General features: G+C 47.6%; 1 protein-coding gene across 1 annotated transcript in view; it reads right to left on the minus strand.

The window, feature by feature from the left end:
* Window positions 1–24,813, minus strand: part of LOC141157714 (uncharacterized) — a 106,056-nt gene that overhangs the window by 18,222 nt on the left and 63,021 nt on the right. Inside the window, exons 14-17 of the mRNA XM_073645260.1 lie at window positions 14,784–15,727; window positions 6,552–14,639; window positions 5,533–5,591; window positions 649–812 (exon numbers count right to left, since the gene is read on the minus strand). Coding sequence (XP_073501361.1) covers window positions 649–812; window positions 5,533–5,591; window positions 6,552–14,639; window positions 14,784–15,727 — 9,255 coding nt within the window. The remainder of the gene's footprint in view (window positions 1–648; window positions 813–5,532; window positions 5,592–6,551; window positions 14,640–14,783; window positions 15,728–24,813) is intronic.

Consider the following 24,813-nt stretch of genomic DNA (forward strand, 5'->3'; position numbering starts at 1 on the left):
CAGCAAAAAGAAAAACAACTTGGTGTGAACACACCCTAAAGGCTTGTTGACACTTGGCTTTTATTATGTGCAAATTCAATTCAATTCCTGACACCTCATTCACATGGTGTTTTTTTTTCTTTTTGCATTTGTTGACATCTAGTTAATTTTTTTAAAATACCAGACAATGGCAATTCATTCAGCATTTTAACTGCAATTTTCCCTATTATGATCAAAATGTCTTAACATCAAAAATCAGTAATTTCCACAGGAGTTTTCTGACCATAGCCTGCATCTTTCATGGTGATAAAAAATATGTAAAAAAATCAACATGTGAACATATGCTAAGCGAAGTCATCTATCTATATATTAGGGTCTGTAGTTCAAGCCAAAAATTTATTCTAAGGATACATTGGAATAGCAACTCTCAGTCTTTATAGACAGATCCAATAGACAATTACATAAAGGAAGGTTTTTTAGAGGCTGAAGTCAGTGAGGCCAGAACCTCCACCTCACCTAAATCGCCCAAAATTTGTCAGCTTGAACATTGAATATAATAAAAAGAACATGGTCTGTATTTATTTGTGGGTCTGGTGTGGGGTTTGTTTTTTGTTTTGGAGTTTAGCTGTGACTGTTACGTAGCTCTGAATAATCCCAGTGTAGACTTACCTCTAGACTGAATACTCTGAGGATCAATCTGTAAACCATCCATGGTGTTCGGTGGGGTTGTTTTTTTCAGTTCTTCATACACTTTATCCACCATCTCTCTGTGGGTCGGGGTAACTGTCTCATTTGCAAATTCTACATTCATGGAGGGCACTAAGGAACCGCTCCTGCAGAAAGGATCCAGAAAAATCAGGTTAGAAGTGTGGAGCATCCAGTGTATTGTGCACAACAGCAGAACGGGGGCTGTAGAAGAGGATTATTCCATGAGAAATTCTCTCTTACACCAAAACCTACATATTCTACATTGCAGACACTGCAGATTTGCACTTGCACATTTATGTCACTTATTTAGAAACAAATGTGTGTCTTTGTGTCCCTCTTATACCAGTCATCCTCACACCCTTCACCCTCCCATGAAATAGACATTTTCCTGTAACTATTCCTATAATTTTACTGTAGAGCTGCAGTCTGCTTTACCTGAGGACAAGGAGTTGCAGCCATAGTCAGACTTTTTGGTGGCTATTGATGGGAATTTTGACCACCTGGTCATTTACCTATATAGAAGTATATGTTAAACCTTACTTTCCTCCATATGGTATGAATGTATGATTCAATGGGAGTTACAGAAACAGCTAAGGGAAAGTGCCCATTGGTTTATTTAATAGTCTGCAGTTATATGAAGCCGCAGTACACGCTCAACCACCGCTCATTATAAACCGGCTCTCCTGACCCGAGCGTGACAGCCCAATATTTCTATGCCGCTCTCACGCTCGAATCAGGAGAGCCGCCGGCCAGTCCGAGGATTGCAGTGCGATCGTCATCCATGTTATACGGCCGTCTGACTGCGCCAAAATCAGGAGTGGAATAATCAGAGAAAAAGTATAATAAAAACACGTCACCACTTCTGCATTTTTCACCCACCCCTCATTTTGGCTTACAAATACTGATGTAAAATACTGACCAAATACTGAACATGTGAACGTGGTCTTAGACTACTTTCCCACGATGAGCTTTTGATGAGTTTTTGACGCTGCAGAATTTCTGAACCATTTCTGCACCTATTTAAATTAGGCTACTTGCAGTTTTTCATTGCATTTTTGTGTGCGTTTTATAAACTTGCATTTTTATTGCATTTTTGTTGTGTTTTTTGATGCTGCATTTTTTGTCTCTTTTTGGTGTGTTGTGCTTTAAGTAAAGCTGTTTCTGATGCTTCCTGGTATTTGGCTTTGACAAAACTTTATTGATATATACTTAGGTGCGAATTACATGCGTTTTGATGTGTTTCTGTCGCAAAAACATTAAAAACGCATGTGCGTTTTTTACCTGTGTTTCTTACTAATCTAATGCAGCAGATGTCAAACGCACCACAGGTCAGTTTACGCTGAGTACAAAAAAGCACAGTGGGAATGAGATTTCTATAAATCCCATCCACATTTCTGGAACTGTAAGGCTATGTGCCCACGATGCAGAAATGCTCCGGATTTTTCCTGAGCGTTTCTGCACCTCCCTGGCAGAAACAACGCATGCGGATTTTACATGCGCTTTTTCTGCCTGGGACAAGCGTTTGTCAAGCGTTTTTAGCATGTGATTTCACATGCTTTTATCAAGTGCTTTTTCAAGCGATTTTAGCATCACTTGGAAAAGTGCTTGAAAGTTGGTTACACAATATAAATCCATGCAACCGGCATGGATTTATATTGTGTGACCAACGTAATGTTAAAATAAAAACAATTAGAAAGTAAAAAATAAAAAATAACTTTATACTCTACTTCTGATGGCCCCCTCTCTGCTCCCGGCGTCACTGCTGGCTCCGTGGGGGGTACCGGTAATGTAAAAGGATCTTCCATGATGTCAGCAATCATGTGACAGGTCACGCGACCGCCGACGTCAGCGGTCACGTGACCTGTCACATGACCGCTGACGTCATGGAAGGTCCTTTTACATTCCTGGACCTGCCACGGAGCCAGCAGCAACGCTAGGAGCAGGGCAGGGGCCATCAGAAGGTGAGTATAAAGTTATTTTTTATTTTAATTTTTTTTTACTTACAGATACTATGATACTCGAGTCTGGAGGAGAGTCTCCTCTTCTCCAGACCCGGGTACCATGCGCGCATTGAATCGCATGATATCTGCATGTGCACATGTAGTCATGAGGATTTTATGCGGTCCAATGCAAGTCAATGGCAGCTAAAACGCCACAATTCCGCAAAATTAATGGTTGTGCTGCGGATTCTTCCGCAATGATAATCCGCAGCAGAAATTTCCGCAGCATGTGCACAGCACATGCGGATTATCATTAGGAAACATTGCAGACAACTCAACATACGTTTTTAATGCGTTTTCGTGGAGGAAATGGTGCCGTGGAAACGCATTAAATCTGCATCATGGGCACGCAGCCTAAGACGCAAAAATATGCAGTATCAAAGACACACTAAAAGCACATTGTAGGAGCATAGCCTTACTGTTAGGTATTCCTCAGGGTCGACACCGGGTAGATCACGCAATATCTTACCTTGCCGTCACTCTGTCAGGATTTTGTCAGGGATCTACGAGCACACGGTCCCCACTACTCACTACGTAGGTATCGGCAAGCGACCAGTGAGCATATGGTGTCACACCTCCGGATTCCAATACATGGAATATGTGTATACGCCTCCCGTACGGTCACTGTCAGCTTCACGATAGCCCAATTATTAATATTATTCACTGCCACCACTGACCAAGTTTGAAATATAATACAAGCCTGGTCGGACCTCTGCGTTCTGGTAGCGTATATGGCTTTGGGGGAGGGAACGATTACAGAGCAAAAGAAACAGAGCTATTAAATTTTATATTTAATCCAAAAGGGAGGCAATGTTTAGGAAAATATATACAAGGATTTTACAAAGGAGACATTACAATACATAAGCAGTTACACAAAATATTAAGGGTTAAAGAAGAAACTTACTCTATAAAGATCGCTGCAACGATTCAATATAGCCGGAGGAGGGGCTCTCCGATTTGATTTGAGCTTATAGTACCTATACCCCCCTGGCAAAGAATATTGATTAATCTTCCATCGGCTCTCTTATGCCGAAGGGGAAGATCGGCCCACCCACCCACATGACATCATGTGGGCTTGGGCTCCACCATTCACGCTTGTATTAAAAACCTGGTTTCTGGGATAACTTATCACTGGTTGATCCCAGAAGCGCAAAAGTGGTACCATATTTTCCGTTATGAATTTACCTTCATTTAGAGACCACACATCGCATAGATGTGATCCGTTATTCTGGTGCTTTTGCGCTACTGCTCCACGGAGGAGCTTAAGGCTACAAAAAAATAAGCATCTTGTTCTTTGGCTCACCCTGCCACTAAAAATATGGGTCCTATAATTGTCAGAATTATGGAACTTCAGTTATTCCATATTTTGTATCAGCTCCGAAACTCCTGCAGTCAGCAGCTGGGGAATTGTCTTAATTATAGTGAGTGCGTTTGATCTTAACGAGCTACGTCCTCCTCTCTGTGTCAGAGGAAACACATTCACATGCTAAATGGGTTCTGTAGCACCTCTCTTGTGCCAGCATTTGTGTACCTAGAAACTTTTCCTGTGTGCTGAGACTTGCATACAGACAGCTGCGTGGAGTGTTAATTTGAATAGGAGAGACTGTAGATTGTCATCTCTGGACAAATACTATAGGGGAGGGGTGAGAGGGGCTTCAGGGGAATCAAGAAAGAATTCTTAATATCTATGACAGGGGCGAAGAAAAGATTTGCAATTTTTCTATTACACTTACTTTCCTGTATATGGTATGACTGTATGATTCACTTGGAATTACAGGAACGGCCAAGGGAAAGTGTCCAGTTTTTAATTTAAAGCACCACTCCTGCATTTGTTTTTATTTCACCGCTGGAGTGGTGGTTTAAATGTAAGTTCCCTGCCCCCTGTCTCATACTCGCCAGCAGCTGCCTTCATCCTTTTCCAGCGTTGCTCCCATCGGTCTCTGGCAAAAAAGTGATCTGCGGGCAGCTCCAGTGTTTCTTGAAGCGCGCCAGAGGTCACTTTACAATACAAGTCTATGAGAGCCTTGTTCTGGCTCTGATAGATTTGCATTGAGCTCTTGTAACGTAACTTGTCAGAAGTAACGGGCACAAGAGGGTGAAGCCGCCAGAAGGTGAGTATAAGAAAGGGGGGCAGGGAGCTTACACTTAAAGTGCCACTCCAGTGCTGAAAAAAAAGCAAAATGATGGAGTAGTGCTTTATTAGTCTTCAGTTATATGAAGCCGCAGTACACGCTCAACCACTGCTCATTATAACTTCTGCATGTTGTGCTGTTGATGAAGAAAAGGGGACAACAGGCCCCTACATTATTCATCATGGGGGGTCACAACATTTTAATATTAATCACCAGTAATCTGACGTCTGACTTAGTACCTGTTTTGGATAAAAAAAAAAGTCTTAGAGGCCAATTCACGTGGCTTTTGCACCTTTTTTAGTATAAAAATTGTTCTAAGAGCGACTCTGTATTTGCACTCTATTAATTTTTTAATTTGCATCTTTTCATTTTACTTGGTGTTTTTTTCTGTGTGTTTTTTGTTTCTTTCAGCATTATGGAGGTGCTTTTTAGTCATCATTTTTGACTTTTTAAAATGTCACAAGTTTTGCGCAATTGTACCCCAGTACTTTACAAAATTTGTCATAATTTTGCATAGTTGAAGACTAACATGTGACATTTTAAAACTCATTGGAGATTGTGTGACATTTTACTCTAAAAAGATGTAAAAAAAAAGCCCAGAAAAGAAGCATCTTTGAATTTGCACTAATTTATCAAACTTTGTGAGTCCATTTTGATGAATTTTGCTCAAAATTGTAATAAATCCTTCACACTTATATATAATAATCACTTACATGAATTCTTTGATGGATATGCTTCGAACGATGAAAATTCTCCCTAAAAATAACATCACCTTTAGAGAGATGAAAGGAGAAAAGGGTGAGAGCTCCAGTAATGACAGTGGTAATACCCTCATCATCCGGTGTTGTAGCTTCTAGTCTGATCTGCTGCAGTCTACACTCCTAGATTTGACCGACGCAGCAGATGATGAACATGTAATCAAAGGAAGAGGAAATGGTGCAAAATGTGTCCCAAATCTACTACATCTGTTCTGATCAGTCGTAGATTTCATTATTATAACTGTCAAAAAGTAAAAAATGCGAAACATTACTGATATCGTGGGCACCGTTTAATGAGTTAATTTCACCTCCCTTCTAAGACTGGTTTAAAAAAAACACTATTAGACCTCATTCCGACATCCGTATAAAGAGTTTGCGTGCCATCAGTGTTTTGTATCCGATTTTCATCAGTGTTTGGTCCATGCATTAGAGTTTTTACCGTCAATAGTTGATCAGTTATTTCCACGTATGAAAAAAAAAGATAATAAAGCTTCTCCTATCTATTACAATGTTAATCATGGGCAGCACACGGGCAGCTCACACTGATGCCATCCAAGTGCTGTCCGTAATTTTTCACTGACCAAAGACTTGTCTGGGTAATTTTGATCTGTAACTCAATAAAAAATAGACATGTCCCAGGGATTTTTGTGCGGACACAAAGTGCACAAAAACACGGACATGTGAATAGCACTATAGACTTTAATATTAAGTACATGTTTTATCTTAGAAAATAACAGAACATGTACGAAATTCTTGGACGTCTGAATGAGGCCTTAATGCATGTGGTTTACTATAATCCATTCAATACGATGAAATCCCCCGCAGTGGAGAGGATCAGAAGAGAGAATAAAATTTTCCATATATCTGCCTGGTAGTACATGGTACAAAATCAACGTCCTATGAAATATATATAGACTACATCTTAACAATAAGATTATGAAAAAGAGTATGGAGATAAATTCATTGTTACTTACTATGTTAACTATTTCAGTGGACTGTCTTCTATAGTCTGCAGACGATGTGTCTCTGAGACTTTCCGTATATGATCTGTTTATAATCCTGAACATTAACGGAACTACGTTTTTAGCAGTTGTGGTTGTCTTTGGCAGAGCAATAGTTGTGGGCTTAGTGGCGGTGGTGGAGTCGCCTGTGGGGGCTGGAGATGTGGTGGTGGTGGAGTCGCCTGCGGGGGCTGAAGATGTGGTGGCGGTGGTGGAGTCGCCTGCGGGGGCTGGAGACGTAGTGGCGGTGGTGGAGTCGCCTGCGGGGGCTGGAGACGTAGTGGCGGTGGTGGAGTCGCCTACGGGGGCTGGAGACGTGGTGGCGGTGGTGGAGTCGCCTGCGGGGGCTGGAGACATGGTGGTTGATGGAGACTCAGTGGCGGTACTTGGAGCCTGTGTGGGAGTTGGAAGCTCAGTGGCCGTGGTTGTTGGAGCCTGTCTGGGAGTTGGAGGTTCAGTGGCTGTGGTTGATGGAAACTCAGCGGCGGAACTTGGAGCCTGTGTGGGAGTTGGAGGCTCAGTGGCTGTGGTTGTTGGAGCCTGTGTGGGAGTTGGCGGCTCAGTGGCCGTGGTTGATGGAGACTCAGTGGCGGTACTTGGAGCCTGTGTGGGAGTTGGAGGCTCAGTGGCCGAGGTTGTTGGAGCCTGTGTGGAAGTTGGAGGCTCAGTGGCCGAGGTTGAAGGAGACTCAGCGGCAGTACTTGGAGCCTGTGTAGGAGTTGGAGACTCAGTGGCCATGGTTGTTGGAGACTCCGTGGTGGTACTTGGAGCCTGTGTGGGAGTTGGAAGCTCAGTGGCTTTAGTTGTTGGAGCCTGTGTTGAAGTTGGAGGCTCAGTGGCCGTGATTGTTGGAGGCTCAGTGGCCATGGTTGTTGGAGACTCAGTGGCAGTACTTGGAGCCTGTGTGGGAGTTGGAGGCTCAGTGGACGTGGTTGTTGGAGACTCCGTGGTGGTACTTGGAGCCTGTGTGGGAGTTGGATGCTCAGTGGCCGTGGTTGTTGGTGACTCCGTGGTGGTACTTGGAGCCTGTGTGGGAGTTGGAGGCTCAGTGGCCATGGTTGTTGGAGTCTGTGTGGGAGTTGGAGGCTCAGTGGCCGTGGTTGATGGAGACTCAGTGTCGGTACTTGGAGTCTGTGTGGGAGTTGGAGGCTCAGTGGCCGTGGTTGTTGGAGGCTCAGTGGCGGTACTTGGAGCCTGTGTGGGAGTTGGAGGCTCCGTGGCCGAGGTTGTTGGAGCCTGTGTGGAAGTTGGAGGCTCAGTGGCCGAGGTTGATGGAGACTCAGTGGCAGTACTTGGAGCCTGTGTAGGAGTTGGAGGCTCAGTGGCCATGGTTGTTGGAGACTCCGTGGTGGTACTTGGAGCCTGTGTGGGAGTTGGAAGCTCAGTGGCCTTAGTTGTTGGAGCCTGTGTTGAAGTTGGAGGCTCAGTGGCCGTGATTGTTGGAGTCTCAGTGGCCGTGGTTGTTGGAGACTCAGTGGCGGTACTTGGAGCCTGTGTGGGAGTTGGAGGCTCAGTGGCCGTGGTTGTTGGAGACTCAGTGGTGGTACTTGGAGCCTGTGTGGGAGTTGGAGGCTCAGTGGCCGTGGTTGTTGGAGACTCAGTGGTGGTACTTGGAACCTGTGTGGGAGTTGGAGGGTCAGTGGCCGATGTTGATGGAGACTCAGTGGTGGTACTTGGAGAATGTGTGAGAGTTGGAGGCTCAGTCGCCATGGCTGTTGGAGACTCAGTGGTGGTACTTGGAGCCTGTGTGGGAGTTGGAGGCTCAGTGGCTGTGGTTGATGGAGACTCAGTGGCAATACTTGGAGCCTGTGTGGGAGTTGGAAGCTCAGTGGCCGTGGTTGTTGGAGGCTGTGTGGGAGTTGGAGGCTCAGTGGCCGTGGTTGTTGGAGGCTCAGTGGCCATGGTGGTTGGAGACTCAGTGGCGGTACTTGGAGCCTGTCTGGGAGTTGGAGGCTCAGTGGCCGTGGTTGATGGGGACTCAGTGGCGGTACTTGGAGCCTGTGTGGGAGATGGAGGCTCAGAGGCCGTGGTTGATGAAGACTCAGTGGCAGTACTTGGAGCCTGTGTGGGAGTGGGAGGCTCAGTGGCCATGGTTGTTGGAGACTCAGTGGCGGTATTAGGAGCCTGTGTAGGAGTTGGAGGCTCAGTGGATGTGGTTGTTGGAGACTCAGTGGCGGTACTTGGAGCCTGTGTGGGAGTTGTAGGCTCAGTGGCCGTGGTTGTTGGAGACGCAGTGATGGCACTTGGAGCCTGTGTGGGAGTTGGAGACTCAGTGGCCGTGGTTGTTGGAGACTCAGTGGTGGTACTTGGAGCCTGTGTGGAAGTTGGAGACTCTGTGGCCGTGGTTGATGGGGACTCAGTGGCGGTACTTGAAGAGTGTGTGGGAGTTGGAGGCTCAGAGGCCCTGGTTGATGGATACTCAGTGGCAGTACTTGGAGCCTGTGTGGGAGTTGGAGGCTCAGTGGCCAGGGTTGTTGGAGTCTGTGTGGGAGTTGGAGGCTCAGTGGCCGTGGTTGTTGGAGGCTCAGTGGCCGTGGTTGTTGGAGGCTCAGTGGCGGTACTTGGAGCCTGTGTGGGAGTTGGAGGCTCAGTGGCCGTGGTTGACGGAGGCTCAGTGGCGGTACTTGGAGACTGTGTGGGAGTTGGAGGCTCAGTGGCCGTGGTTGTTGGAGACTCAGTGGCGGTACTTAGAGCCTGTGTGGGAGTTGGAGGCTCAGTGGCCGTGGTTTTTGGAGACTCAGTGGGGGTACTTGGAGCCTTTGTGGTAGTTGGAGGCTCAGTGGCCATTGTTGTTGGAGACTCAGTGGCGGTACTTGGAGCCTGTGTGGGAGTTGGAGGCTCAGTGGACGTGGTTGTTGGAGACTCAGTGGTGGTACTTGGAGCCTGTGTGGGAGTTGGATGCTCAGTGGCCGTGGTTGTTGGAGACTCCGTGGTGGTACTTGGAGCCTGTGTGGGAGTTGGAGGCTCAGTGGCCATGGTTGTTGGAGTCTGTGTGGGAGTTGGAGGCTCAGTGGCCGTGGTTGATGGAGACTCAGTGTCGGTACTTGGAGTCTGTGTGGGAGTTGGAGGCTCAGTGGCCGTGGTTGTTGGAGGCTCAGTGGCGGTACTTGGAGCCTGTGTGGGAGTTGGAGGCTCCGTGGCCGAGGTTGTTGGAGCCTGTGTGGAAGTTGGAGGCTCAGTGGCCGAGGTTGATGGAGACTCAGTGGCAGTACTTGGAGCCTGTGTAGGAGTTGGAGGCTCAGTGGCCATGGTTGTTGGAGACTCCGTGGTGGTACTTGGAGCCTGTGTGGGAGTTGGAAGCTCAGTGGCCTTAGTTGTTGGAGCCTGTGTTGAAGTTGGAGGCTCAGTGGCCGTGATTGTTGGAGTCTCAGTGGCCGTGGTTGTTGGAGACTCAGTGGCGGTACTTGGAGCCTGTGTGGGAGTTGGAGGCTCAGTGGCCGTGGTTGTTGGAGACTCAGTGGTGGTACTTGGAGCCTGTGTGGGAGTTGGAGGCTCAGTGGCCGTGGTTGTTGGAGACTCAGTGGTGGTACTTGGAACCTGTGTGGGAGTTGGAGGGTCAGTGGCCGTGGTTGATGGAGACTCAGTGGTGGTACTTGGAGAATGTGTGAGAGTTGGAGGCTCAGTCGCCATGGCTGTTGGAGACTCAGTGGTGGTACTTGGAGCCTGTGTGGGAGTTGGAGGCTGAGTGGCTGTGGTTGATGGAGACTCAGTGGCAATACTTGGAGCCTGTGTGGGAGTTGGAAGCTCAGTGGCCGTGGTTGTTGGAGGCTGTGTGGGAGTTGGAGGCTCAGTGGCCGTGGTTGTTGGAGGCTCAGTGGCCGTGGTTGTTGGAGGCTCAGTGGCGGTACTTGGAGCCTGTGTGGGAGTTGGAGGCTCAGTGGCCATGGTGGTTGGAGACTCAGTGGCGGTACTTGGAGCCTGTCTGGGAGTTGGAGGCTCAGTGGCCGTGGTTGATGGGGACTCAGTGGCGGTACTTGGAGCCTGTGTGGGAGATGGAGGCTCAGAGGCCGTGGTTGATGAAGACTCAGTGGCAGTACTTGGAGCCTGTGTGGGAGTGGGAGGCTCAGTGGCCATGGTTGTTGGAGACTCAGTGGCGGTATTAGGAGCCTGTGTAGGAGTTGGAGGCTCAGTGGATGTGGTTGTTGGAGACTCAGTGGCGGTACTTGGAGCCTGTGTGGGAGTTGTAGGCTCAGTGGCCGTGGTTGTTGGAGACTCAGTGATGGCACTTGGAGCCTGTGTGGGAGTTGGAGACTCAGTGGCTGCGGTTGTTGGAGACTCAGTGGCGGTACTTGGAGTCTGTGTAGGAGTTGGAGGCTCAGTGGACGGTGTTTTTGGAGACTCAGTGGCGGTACTTGGAGCCTGTGTGGGAGTTGGAGGCTCACTGGCCGTGGTTGTTGGAGACTCAGTGGTGGTACTTGGAGCCTGTTTGGAAGTTGGAGGCTCTGTGGCCGTGGTTGATGGGGACTCAGTGGCGGTACTTGAAGCCTGTGTGGGAGTTGGAGGCTCAGAGGCCCTGGTTGATGGATACTCAGTGGCAGTACTTGGAGCCTGTGTGGGAGTTGGAGGCTCAGTGGCCAGGGTTGTTGGAGTCTGTGTGGGAGTTGGAGGCTCAGTGGCCGTGGTTGTTGGAGGCTCAGTGGCCGTGGTTGTTGGAGGCTCAGTGGCGGTACTTGGAGCCTGTGTGGGAGTTGGAGGCTCAGTGGCCGTGGTTGACGGAGGCTCAGTGGCGGTACTTGGAGACTGTGTGGGAGTTGGAGGCTCAGTGGCCGTGGTTGTTGGAGACTCAGTGGCGGTACTTAGAGCCTGTGTGGGAGTTGGAGGCTCAGTGGCCGTGGTTTTTGGAGACTCAGTGGCGGTACTTGGAGCCTTTGTGGTAGTTGGAGGCTCAGTGGCCATTGTTGTTGGAGACTCAGTGGCGGTACTTGGAGCCAGTGTGGGAGTTGGAGGCTCAGTGGCCGTGGTTAATGGAGACTCAGTGGCGGTACTTGGAGCCTGTGTGGGAGTAGGAGGCTCAGTGGCCGTGGTTGATGGAGACTCAGTGGTGGTACTTGGAGCCTGCGTGGGAGTTGAAGGCTCAGTGGCCGTGGTTGTTGGAGCCTGTGTGGGAGTTGGAGGCTCAGTAGCCGTGGTTGATGGAGACTCAGTGGCGGTACTTGGAGCCTGTGTGGGAGTTGGAGGCTCAGAGGCCGTGGTTGTTGGAGGCTCAGTGGCCATGGTTGATGGAGACTCAGTGGCGGTACCTGGAGCCTGTGTGGGAGGTGGAGGCTCAGTGGCCATGGTTGTTGGAGCCTGTGTGGGAGTTGAAGGCTCAGTGGCCATGGTTGTTGGTGACTCAGTGGTGGTACTTGGAGCCTGTGTGGGAGTTGGAGGCTCAGTTGCCGTGGTTGTTTGTGACTCAGTGGCGGTACTTGGAGCCTGTGTGGGAGCTGGAGTCTCAGTGGCCGTGGTTGTTGGAGACTCAGTGGCATTACTTGAAGCCTGTGTGGGAGTTGGAGGCTCAGTGGCCGTGGTTGTTGGAGACTCAGTGGCGGTACTTGGAGCCTGTGTTGGAGTTGGAGGCTCAGTGGCCGTGGTTGATGGAGACTCAGTGGCGGAACTTGGAGCCTGTGTGGGAGTTGGAGGCTCAGTTGCAGTGGCTGTTGGAGACTCAGTGGCGGTACTTGGAGCCTGTGTGGGAATTGGAGGCTCAGTGGCCGTGGTTGTTGGAGACTCAGTGTCAGTACTTGGAGCCTGTGTGGGAGTTGGAAGCTCAGTGGCCGTGGTTGTTGGAGCCTGTGTGGGAGATGGAGGCTCAGTGGCCGTGGTTGTTGGTGACTCAGTGGTGGTACTTGAAGCCTGTGTGGGAGTTGGAGGTTCAGTGGCCGTGGTTGTTGGAGACTCAGTGGCGGTACTTGGAGCCTGTGTGGGTGTTGGAGGCTCAGTGGCCGTGGTTGTTGGAGACTGTGTGGGAGTTGGAGGCTCAGTGGCCGTGGTTGTTGGAGACTCAGTGGTGGTACTTGGAGCCTGTGTGGGAGTTGGATGCTCAGTGGCCGTGGTTGTTGGAGACTCCGTGGTGGTACTTGGAGCCTGTGTGGGAGTTGGAGGCTCAGTGGCCATGGTTGTTGGAGTCTGTGTGGGAGTTGGAGGCTCAGTGGCCGTGGTTGATGGAGACTCAGTGTCGGTACTTGGAGTCTGTGTGGGAGTTGGAGGCTCAGTGGCCGTGGTTGTTGGAGGCTCAGTGGCGGTACTTGGAGCCTGTGTGGGAGTTGGAGGCTCCGTGGCCGAGGTTGTTGGAGCCTGTGTGGAAGTTGGAGGCTCAGTGGCCGAGGTTGATGGAGACTCAGTGGCAGTACTTGGAGCCTGTGTAGGAGTTGGAGGCTCAGTGGCCATGGTTGTTGGAGACTCCGTGGTGGTACTTGGAGCCTGTGTGGGAGTTGGAAGCTCAGTGGCCTTAGTTGTTGGAGCCTGTGTTGAAGTTGGAGGCTCAGTGGCCGTGATTGTTGGAGTCTCAGTGGCCGTGGTTGTTGGAGACTCAGTGGCGGTACTTGGAGCCTGTGTGGGAGTTGGAGGCTCAGTGGCCGTGGTTGTTGGAGACTCAGTGGTGGTACTTGGACCCTTTGTGGGAGTTGGAGGCTCAGTGGCCGTGGTTGTTGGAGACTTAGTGGTGGTACTTGGAACCTGTGTAGGAGTTGGAGGGTCAGTGGCCGTGGTTGATGGAGACTCAGTGGTGGTACTTGGAGAATGTGTGAGAGTTGGAGGCTCAGACGCCATGGCTGTTGGAGACTCAGTGGTGGTACTTGGAGCCTGTGTGGGAGTTGGAGGCTGAGTGGCTGTGGTTGATGGAGACTCAGTGGCAATACTTGGAGCCTGTGTGGGAGTTGGAAGCTCAGTGGCCGTGGTTGTTGGAGGCTGTGTGGGAGTTGGAGGCTCAGTGGCCGTGGTTGTTGGAGGCTCAGTGGCCGTGGTTGTTGGAGGCTCAGTGGCGGTACTTGGAGCCTGTGTGGGAGTTGGAGGCTCAGTGGCCATGGTGGTTGGAGACTCAGTGGCGGTACTTGGAGCCTGTCTGGGAGTTGGAGGCTCAGTGGCCTTGGTTGATGGGGACTTAGTGGCGGTACTTGGAGTCTGTGTGGGAGATGGAGGCTCAGAGGCCCTGGTTGATGAAGACTCAGTGGCAGTACTTGGAGCCTGTGTGGGAGTGGGAGGCTCAGTGGCCATGGTTGTTGGAGACTCAGTGGCGGTATTAGGAGCCTGTGTAGGAGTTGGAGGCTCAGTGGATGTGGTTGTTGGAGACTCAGTGGCGGTACTTGGAGCCTGTGTGGGAGTTGTAGGCTCAGTGGCCGTGGTTGTTGGAGACTCAGTGATGGCACTTGGAGCCTGTGTGGGAGTTGGAGACTCAGTGGCCGTGGTTGTTGGAGACTCAGTGGCGGTACTTGGAGTCTGTGTAGGAGTTGGAGGCTCAGTGGACGGTGTTTTTGGAGACTCAGTGGCGGTACTTGGAGCCTGTGTGGGAGTTGGAGGCTCACTGGCCGTGGTTGTTGGAGACTCAGTGGTGGTACTTGGAGCCTGTGTGGAAGTTGGAGGCTCTGTGGCCGTGGTTGACGGGGACTCAGTGGCGGTACTTGAAGCCTGTGTGGGAATTGGAGGCTCAGAGGCCCTGGTTGATGGATACTCAGTGGCAGTACTTGGAGCCTGTGTGGGAGTTGGAGGCTCAGTGGCCAGGGTTGTTGGAGTCTGTGTGGGAGTTGGAGGCTCAGTGGCCGTGGTTGTTGGAGGCTCAGTGGCCGTGGTTGTTGGAGGCTCAGTGGCGGTACTTGGAGCCTGTGTGGGAGTTGGAGGCTCAGTGGCCGTGGTTGACGGAGGCTTAGTGGCGGTACTTGGAGACTGTGTGGGAGTTGGAGGCTCAGTGGCCGTGGTTGTTGGAGACTCAGTGGCGGTACTTAGAGCCTGTGTGGGAGTTGGAGGCTCAGTGGCCGTGGTTTTTGGAGACTCAGTGGCGGTACTTGGAGCCTTTGTGGTAGTTGGAGGCTCAGTGGCCATTGTTGTTGGAGACTCAGTGGCGGTACTTGGAGCCTGTGTGGGAGTTGGAGGCTCAGTAGCCATGGTTGATGGAGACTCAGTGGTTGTACTTGGAGCCTGTGTGGGAGTTGGAGGCTCAGTGGCCATGGTTGATGGAGACTCAGTGGCGGTACTTGGAGCCTGTGTGGGAGTTGGAGGCTCAGAGGCCGTGGTTGTTGGAGGCTCAGTGGCCATGGTTGATGGAGACTCAGTGGCGGTACTTGGAGCCTGTGTGGGAGGTGGAGGCTCAGTGGCCATGGTTGTTGGAGCCTGTGTGGGAGTTGAAGGCTCAGTGGCCATGGTTGTTGGTGACTCAGTGGTGGTACTTGGAGCCTGTGTGGGAGTTGGAGGCTCAGTTGCCGTGGTTGTTTGTGACTCAGTGGCGGTACTTGGAGCCTGTGTGGGAGTTGGAGTCTCAGTGGCCGTGGTTGTTGGAGACTCAGTGGCATTACTTGAAGCCTGTGTGGGAGTTGGAGGCTCAGTGGCCGTGGTTGTTGGAGACTCAGTGGCGGTACTTGGAGCCTGTGTTGGAGTTGGAGGCTCAGTGGCCGTGGTTGATGGAGACTCAGTGGCGGAACTTGGAGCCTGTGTGGGAGTTGGAGGCTCAGTTGCAGTGGCTGTTGGAGACTCAGTGGCGGTACTTGGAGCCTGTGTGGGAATTGGAGGCTCAGTGGCCGTGGTTGTTGGAGACTCAGTGTCGGTACTTGGAGCCTGTGTGGGAGTTGGAGGCTCAGTGGCCGTGGTTGTTGGAGCCTGTGTGGGAGATGGAGGCTCAGTGGCCGTGGTTGTTGGTGACTCAGTGGTGGTACTTGAAGCCTGTGTGGGAGTTGGAGGCTCAGTGGCCGTGGTTGTTGGAGACTCAGTGGCGGTACTTGGAGCCTTTGTGGGAGTTGGAGGCTCAGTGGCCGTGGTTGTTGGAGACTGTGTGGGAGTTGGAGGCTCAGTGGCCGTGGTTGTTGGAGACTCAGTGGCGGTACTTGGAGCCTGTGTGGGAGTTGGAGGCTCAGTGGCTGTGGTTGTTGGAGCCTTTGTGGGAGTTGTTGCTGGTCCTGTGTTGGTTGATAATGCAGTAGTAGTTTGCTCTGTGCTCGGTTCCATAGTGGGTAATGTTGCTTCTGTGTAAATAGAATAATTGACATTTACAAACTTTTCTGCTCCTTTTGTTATTTGTGGATCTCACTATATAATCTCTATGAATCTCATCCTGGATTATAGAAAGTATTAGTACAGATGATTCCTAAATGTATTCACCAATTACTGACATGTTCACAATTATGATTGCTAGAACTATGACAAGACTTTGTATTGAGATCTTGGTTGGATGAAATTCACCATCCACATCAATGTCCACATCTAGTAGATTTGATTGAATCATGTGTGAACAATGATGTGAATTCGGATTCAGCCTGACAGTGTGGTGGTGATGTGGTGGTAAAGCTGATAAAGCTCTGCCCCCCTGCAATGGGCGCATTGGCGTATTATTTTTAAATGACAATTGGCCTATGTAGTAGTCAGTTTCAGATGTATGGGGCCGACAATACAGTTAGAAATGAAATCATGAATGATTGTAATATGATAATCCAATTCAGCCGCCTCAGGCCTATGACTTTAAATTTTTTAAATGTCGTCGCTGAATTATATCATCTATATATTTTTCATTAGCATTACGGGGAATATCAGATTGTTCTTGTATTTCATTTTCTTTCATAGAATCCTCTTGCTTATTCCATTATTCCATACTTGTCTGATGTAGTGGTCTGTGTGCTCTGAATGATTGCAATTAGTGATGAGCGAGTATGTTCTGCTAACCGTTTCGGCGAGCATGCTCGGGCGAGCACTGAGTATCTTCATCGTGTTCGGGTGTTATGTTTCAGTCTCACTGTGTGCATGATTTGCGACTGTTTGACAGCTTTAATACATGTAAGGAATGTCTATTTCTTAGGCATTCCTCACAGACACGTGAGGTATATAGTCCCTACATACAGTTTGAGCCCCCACACAGCCCCGTACATACTGTTTGAGCCTCCACAAAGCTCCCTATGTACAGTGTGAGTTCCCACATAGCTACCTAGATTCAGCATGAGAACTCATTTAACTACCTATATACAGTATAATCACCACATAGCTCCCTGCACAGCCCCAGCATGCATCCCCACACAAGCACTCAGCATGCAGCCCTACATGAGTGACATTATCCCCTTCACTATGCAGCCCCATGTGAGTAGCATCACTCCCTTCACAACACATCCCACAGCTCCACGCAGCCACAATGCATGCAGCCTCACAAGAGTGACATTACCCATTTTCCCTTGCAGTCATCCAGCATCAACCACCCTTCCCCACACAACCCCACATCACTCCCACTCCACAGCCCCCTTCTCCACAATGCTCCATCATCATCATCCCCCCTCCTCACAGCCATCATCATCATCATCATTCCCCCTCCTCATAGCCCCCGTCATCATCAACACCATTCCCCCTCCTCACAGCCCCCATCATCATCACCATTCCCCCTCCTCACAGCCCCCATCATCATCACCATTCCCCCTCCTCACAGCCCCCATCATCATCACCATTCCCCCTCCTCACAGCCCCCATCATTATCACCATTCCCCCTCCTCACAGCCCCCATCATCATCACCATTCCTCCTCCTCACAGCCCCCATCATCATCACCATTCCCCCTCCTCACAGCCCCAATCATCATCACCATTCCCCCTGCTCACAGCCCCCATCATCATCACCATTCCCCCTGCTCACAGCACCCATCATCATCCTCCTCTTCTCTATACAGCCCATCATAACCTTTCCCATGCAGCCTCACGCATATAACATAAACCCTTTTCCTGTGAGAGCCCCCCCTCCCCATAAGCAGCCTTATACAAGTAGCAGTGGCCTTTCTCCCATGCAACCCTCCATCATGCAGCCCCCATACAATACCATCATCCACACTTCTTTGCACCCAAAATTCATCCTCAGCCCACTCACATTGACTCCTGTGTCCTCATTCCCACCTGCACACAGCTCCATCATGCAGCCTCTCTGTCCGCTTCAGCAGCCACAGCTCAAGCTCCACGCTGCTTCCTGCTATCGGGTCATCACTGGATTGAAGGAAACACAGCTCCGCCCCTTCCGGTGACATCATCCCCTCAAAAAATCAACTCCACTCTAGACGCTACCGAGTTGCAGCTGTCAGTGCACAAAGGATTATATGAGGGCAGTCTGGCTATGAGACCCTCGGGCCCTGGGCAGTGGGCCAGATTGACGTCATTATAATCCGCCTATGGTTGCAAAACATATTTTGGTTAGCTTATATCAGGGGTCTAAAACTAAAGTGAGGTCCGGGGCTACTTAGAAAAATGCCATTATGGCACTGTGCATTGTTAAATTTTGGTTGGGATTTTACAGCGACAGAGGTCGTTCGGCTAAAGTTTGCTCTCTGTAGCTGCTACATCACTGTGTCATACAAGAAAATGTGCATCTCCAAGTGTAGTGGCCTCTGCCAGGTCCTGCAACACAGCTCCTGATCAAAAGGGTAGGAGCTGTTCTTCAATGATCGGCAGTAGCTGCCACACATTGAATGGTGCGAGGCTCAGACACTACTTTCAATGTGTCTACATCCAGCGACTGACGGACCTGGTTTCAGCTGATCAGTGAGGCTCCAATGTGTCTGGTGCAGCACGGTGTTGGCTGTAGTATACAGCTGATACACAGCCTGTACCCGCCTGGGTGTGTTATTCAATTAGTCTTCAGTGCCATAAAAGGCGGCTCTGAGGAATAAATTAATAGCATCCTCCAGTAGGTGCAGACTGAGCAGGTACCAGCTGTATACTACAACTGCTCCTCCCTGATGTAGCTGCCTTGAGCTGCAATACACTTGGGGGTTCTCCTCCACTGACATCCTCAGCTGACACTGCTCCCTATGGTCTTGGATTCCACATTATTATTGGTTTGATACATTTAATACCATTATATTTATGCCTTTTTCTTTCTATTAATCAGTTACATAGGTGTATCTCACCATTGACTATATAGTGTTGTATTTATATTTGTACTTTTTCTTGCGGCGCCTTCTTTTGCCCTTTCACTCTGTCAACACCCACCTGTGACACCAAATAATAGCTTTTGATAAAGGATGCAGGATAGTGTCTGAAACGCGTAAAGCAACCCTCCCTTCCTCTTCACAAGCGGATATGTCTTGTTAAATAGATTGAATAAATTTAAATGTTTTTATCTGGAGCTGGAAAATCTACAATTTTTTCCTACAAGTTTTCAACCGTATTTACACAAGAAAATCGCATGACAGAAAACATGATTAGTGATAGCAAAAATTCTCCATTAAATGTCACTTGCTTAACCCAGCAGGAAGTACGGTGCCGTCTAAAAATCACTAAAGTTGACAAATCCCCGGGCCCGGATGGGATACACAATTCGAGTACTGCAGGAATAAAGTAACATCATAGATAGACCATTATTTTTAATCTTTAAAGATTCCATAATAACAGGGTCTGTACCACAGGACTGGCGTATAGCAAATGTGGTGCCAATATTCAAAAAGGGGACAAAAACTGAACTTGGAAATTATAGGCCAGTAAGCTTAACCTCTACTGTGGGTAAAATCCTGGAGGGTTTCCTAAGAGATGCTATAATAGAGTATCTGAAGAAGAATAACCTCATGACCCAATATTACGAGGCACCGTTCCTGTCAAACTTATCTGATCAGTTTTTATGAGGAGGCAAGTTCCGGACTGGACCGAGGAAATGAGGTGGATGTTGTGTATATGGACTTTTCAAAGGCTTTTGATACGGTTCCACACAAAAGGTTGATACATAAAATGAGAACAATGGGGATAGGGGAAAATATATGTATGTGCGTTAAGAATTGGCTCAGTGATAGGAAACAAACGGTGGTTATTAATGGAAAACACTCAGACTGGGTCTCAGTTAACAGTGGGGTACCACAGAGGTCAGTATTGAGCCCCCTTCTTTTTAACATATTTATTAATGACCTTGTAGAGGGCATACAGAGTAATATTTCAATATTTGCAGATGACACTAAACTCTGCAGGGTAATCAATACAGAGGAGGACAATTTTATATTACAGGAGGATCTATGTAAACTAGAAGCTTGGGCTGATAAATGGCAAATGAGCTTTAATGGGGATAAATGTAAGGTAATGCACTTGGGCAGAGGAAATAAAATGTATAATTATATGCTTAATTGTAAAACACTGGGCAAAACTGTAACTGAAAAAGACCTGGGTGTATTGGTGGACGACAAGCTCACGTTTGGTGGCCAGTGTCAGGCAGCTGCTGCAAAGGCCAATAAAATAGTGGGATGCATTAAAAGAGGCATAGATGCTCATGAGGAGAACATAGTTTTACCTCTATACAAGTCACTAGTGCGACCACACTTAGAATACTGTGTACAGTTCTGGTCTCCGGTGTATAAGAAAGACATAGTTGAACTAGAGCGGGTGCAGAGAAGAGCGCCCAAGGTTATTAGAGGATTGGGGGGTCTGCAATACCAAGACAGGTTATTACACTTGGGGTTATTTACTGTGGAAAAAAGAAGGCTTAGGGGTGATCTTATTACTATGTACAAGTATATGAGGGGACAGTGCAAAGACCTTTCTACTGATCTTTTTACTCTGAGGCCTGAGACTGGGACAAGGGGGCATCTTCTACGTCTGGAGGAAAGAAGGTTTAATCATAATCACAGACGCGGATTCTTTACTGTAAGAGCAGTGAGACTATGGAACTCTCTGCCGCATGATGTTGTAATGAGTGATTCACTACTAAAATTTAAGAAGGGCCTGGATGCCTTTCTTGAAAAGTATAATATTACAGGTTATATATACTGGATTCCTTGATAGGGCGTTGATCCAGGGAACTAGTCTGATTGTCGTATAGTCGGGAAGGAATTGTTTTCCCCAATGTGGAGCTTAGTGTTTGCCACATGGGTTTTTTTGCCTTTCTCTGGATCAACATGTTAGGCTATGGGTTGAACTAGATGGACTTAGTCATCCTTCAACCTTAAAAACTATGTTATTATGTTACTATGTTACTAAGTTCACATCTGTTTCCGTACTCCAACCTTGAGATGTGCTGCAAGTACAGGTGAGCTGGCACTCTTCTCTCCAGTACCAAATAATATCCTTGGTATCTGCCACTATGGTGTCTGGTGTCCTGTCAGCCCCTATCATAAGCAGATCTATCAGGCCATGTGTTCCTCTAAACCTGACAGGTTTAATGCACAGCAGTACAGAAGAATGGCCGTGCATTAGACCAGAGAACAATATATAAAATGTTCAGTTTCCATGGTGGGACAAAATAAAAAGGGAAAATAATCCAAGAAATATCTTTCACTATTAAAAATGTTTTTTTTATGTACAAAAAAATACCAATAAATAGTATCACTATATTCGGAATGGTTGGAGTTAAAACTGTCCCATTACATAACCCATATGGTGAATACCGTAGGAAAGAATAAATAAGTAAAAACATACACTGAAAGCTCAAACTCATCAAGTAAAAAGCAAACCCTCATATAGCACTGTTAGCAAAAAAGAAATGTATGAGGCTATATTCTCACAGGGCGTTTTATCAGCGTTTTTTTCTGCAGCAAAACCTGATCTCTTGGCAGGAAAGAAACAGCGTAAAAAATGCAGGTTTTAGTGTGTTTTTGGTGCCTTTTTGCTGCGTTTTTTTGTTCGTTTTGCAGGATCCCAAAGTTCAGCTTTGCTTGCACCACAGAAGCATGAACACAGGTCACCAATGCAAGACAAATCTTCATGAAAAAATACACATTAGAAATGTAAGAAGGGGGAGGTAAATTGATCTGGAATAGGTTACCTAAGACACTGGCAGTGCATTGAGTTTGTAGGACACTATTTACTTTTCATTTTTTCTCAGGAGTGGGAGCCAAAACCAGAAGTCGGTGATAAATGCAGAATTGGTGCACTTGTTTCTATTATAACTTTTCTCTGATTGTTCTTCACTTAGTTTGGCTCCCACTCCTGAGGAAAAATACTGACCAAATACTGATAGTGGAGCCGTGGCCTAAGGCTATGTGCCCACGATGCAGAAATGCTCCGGAATTTTTCCTGAGCATTTCTGCATCTCCCTGGCAGAAAAAACACATGCGGATTGTACATGCGTTTTTCCTGCCAGGGACAAGCGGAAGTGAAGCATTCTTCACATGCATTTCCACATAAGGGTTGACAAGCGCTTTCTAAGCGATTTTAGCATCACTTGGAAAGTGCTTGACAACTTGGTCCCACTATATACAGTTATATGAAAAAGTTTGGGCACCCCTATTAATCTTAAGCTTATTGTTTTATAAAAAATGGTGTTTTTGCAACAGCTATTTCAGTTTGATATATGTAATAACTGTTGGACACAGTAATGTTTCTGCCTTGAAATGAGGTTTATTGTACTAACAGAAAATGTGCAATCTGCATTCAAACAAAATTTGACAGGTGCATAAGTATGGGCACCTCACCAGAAAAGTGACATTAATATTTAGTAGATCCTCCTTTTGCAAAAATAACAGCCTCTAGTCGCTTCCTGTAGCTTTTAATGAGATCCTGGATCCTGGATGAAGGTATTTTTGACCATTCCTCTTTACAAAACAATTCCAGTTCAGTTAAGTTTGATGGTCGCCGAGCATGGACAGCCCTCTTCAAATGATCCCACAGATGTTCAATGATATTCAGGTCTGGGGACTGGGATGGCCATTCCAGAACATTGTAATTGTTCCTCTGCATGAATGCCTGAGTAGATTTGGAGCGGTGTTTTGGATCATTGTCTTGCTGAAAGATCCATCCCCTGTGTAACTTCAACTTTATCACTGATTCTTGAACATTATTGTCAAGAATCTGCTGATACTGAGTGGAATCCATGCGTCCCTCAACTTTAACAAGATTCCTGGTGCCGGCATTGGCCACACAGCCCCAAAGCATGATGGAACCTCCACCAAATTTTACTGTGGGTAGCAAGTGTTTTCCTTGGAATGCTGTGTTTTTTTGCCGCCATGCATAACGCCTTTTTGTATGACCAAACAACTCAAACTTGGTTTCATCAGTCCACAGGACCTTCTTCCAAAAAGAAATTGGCTTCTCCAAATGTGCTTTTGCATACCTCAGCCGACTCTGTTTGTGGCGTGCTTGCAGAAACGGCTTCTTTTGCATCACTCTTCCATACAGCTTCTCCTTGTGCAAAGTGCGTTGTATAGTTGACCGATGCACAGTGACACCATCTGCAGCAAGTTGATGCTGCAGCTCTCTGGAGGTGGTCTGAGGATTGTCCTTGACTGATCTCACCATTCTTCTTCTCTGCCTTTCTGATGTTTTTCTTGGCCTGCCACTTCTGGCCTTAACAACAACTGTCCATGTGTTCTTCCATTTCCTTACTATGTTCCTCACAGTGGAAACTGACAGGTTAAATCTCTGAGACAGCTTTTTGTATCCTTCCCCTGAACAACTATGTTGAATAATCTTTGTTTTCAGATCATTTGACAGTTGTTTTGAGGAGCCCATGAAGCCACTCTTCAGAGGAGATACAAACAGGAGAACAACTTGCAAGTGGCCACTTTAAGTAGCTTTTCTCATGATTGCATACACCTGGCTATGAAGTTCAAAGCTCAATGAGGTTACAAAACAAAAAAAAAGTGCTTTAGTAAGTCAGTAAAAAGTAGGTAGGAGTATTTAAACAAGAAAATGATAAGGGTGCCCATACTTATGCACCTGTCAAATTTTGTTTGAAAGCAGATTGCACATTTTCTGTTAGTACAATAAACCTCATTTCAAGTCAGAAACATTACTGTGTCCAACAGTTATTACATATATCAAACTGAAATAGCTGTTGCAAAAACACCAATTTTTATAAAACATTAAGCTTAAGATTAATAGGGGTGCGCAAACTTTTTCATATAACTGTACGGGTCCATGTGCACCTGTGTGGCACATATGTTACAACCAACCGTGTGGTGCTTTTGTGCCACATCAGGAGCACACGCAGCGGTGCTTGGGAATCAGCGTACAGTTAGCGCTGTTACCAAGCGCTGGGTGTTGAACGCTACACTCATTATTGTCCCCTGCTTATGCTGCGATCAGCACTGATCGCAGCGCAAGCAGGGGACGATGATGAGGGCAGCGTTCAGCACCCGGCACTACTGATTCCCAGGCGTCGGTATGTGTCACACATGTCATGAGTGTAGGACGATTTGCGGCCTGTGCAGCGGGTAAAACATTGACATGTCAGCGTGTTTTGCCCACAGACACATGGTCCGTGAAAATACGTTGACATGTGCACAGGCCCAGAATGGGTCTACCTGTGTCAGTGACTCCAGTACATGTGGAAACTGTCATCACACGTACTGGACACTATTCTGTCCCCATGGCCTGTGGCTGTAAATATGGCTCTGTGAAACAGGGTCTCTTCACCTGTACTTACAATGGCAATGGTTGCAGATAGCTTTACTCAGCTGCAAGCTGGCACGTTGTAAAGAATTCAGAAGAGACTTTGTTTTCTTTAAGAACTCTTGTTAAATGCATGCAGGAGCAGCAGGTTAAAAAGAACTTTTCACAGAACAAGCTGTGAGCACATGAGCTTCAGAAGGTGCCAAGATGGTGAATGAAAGCAAGGCAGGAGAAAAGAAGAGAGGGGTTAGCTAAAGAAGTCACATGAGAGGAAGACAGGGAGAGAGAAGGGACAGACTTAAAGAAAGTAAACACTACAGCAATGCAATAAGATAGCAATGCATAGCAACTGTAAGAAGGTCCATTATAGTCCATAAATGTCCCAATCATGGAACAGAACAGACACAATGACATACGAAAGAGCCTTTAGAGATAATTTGCTCTGAAAATTTTGCAAAAAGAAAAAACTCTGTGTGAACACATCCTAAAGGCTTGTTGACACTTAGCTTTTATTACGTGCAAATTGAATTAAATTCCTGACACCTCACCCATATGGTGTTTTTTTGTTTTTTTTTTGTATTTGTTGATGTTTGGTTCATTTTTAAAAATATCAGACAATGACAATTCATTCAGCATTTTAACTGCAATTTTCCCCCATTAAGATCAAAATGTCTTAACATCAAAAATCAGTAATTTCCACAGCAGTTTTCTGACCATAGCCTGCATCTTTCATGCTGATAAAAAACGTCAAAAAAGCAACATGTGAACATACAGTATGCT

The sequence above is a fragment of the Phyllobates terribilis genome, unplaced genomic scaffold (genome assembly GCF_046119375.1).
Source record: "Phyllobates terribilis strain yellow unplaced genomic scaffold, ASM4611937v1 Scaffold_8__6_contigs__length_399053987, whole genome shotgun sequence".
NCBI classification, from domain to species: domain Eukaryota; kingdom Metazoa; phylum Chordata; class Amphibia; order Anura; family Dendrobatidae; genus Phyllobates; species Phyllobates terribilis.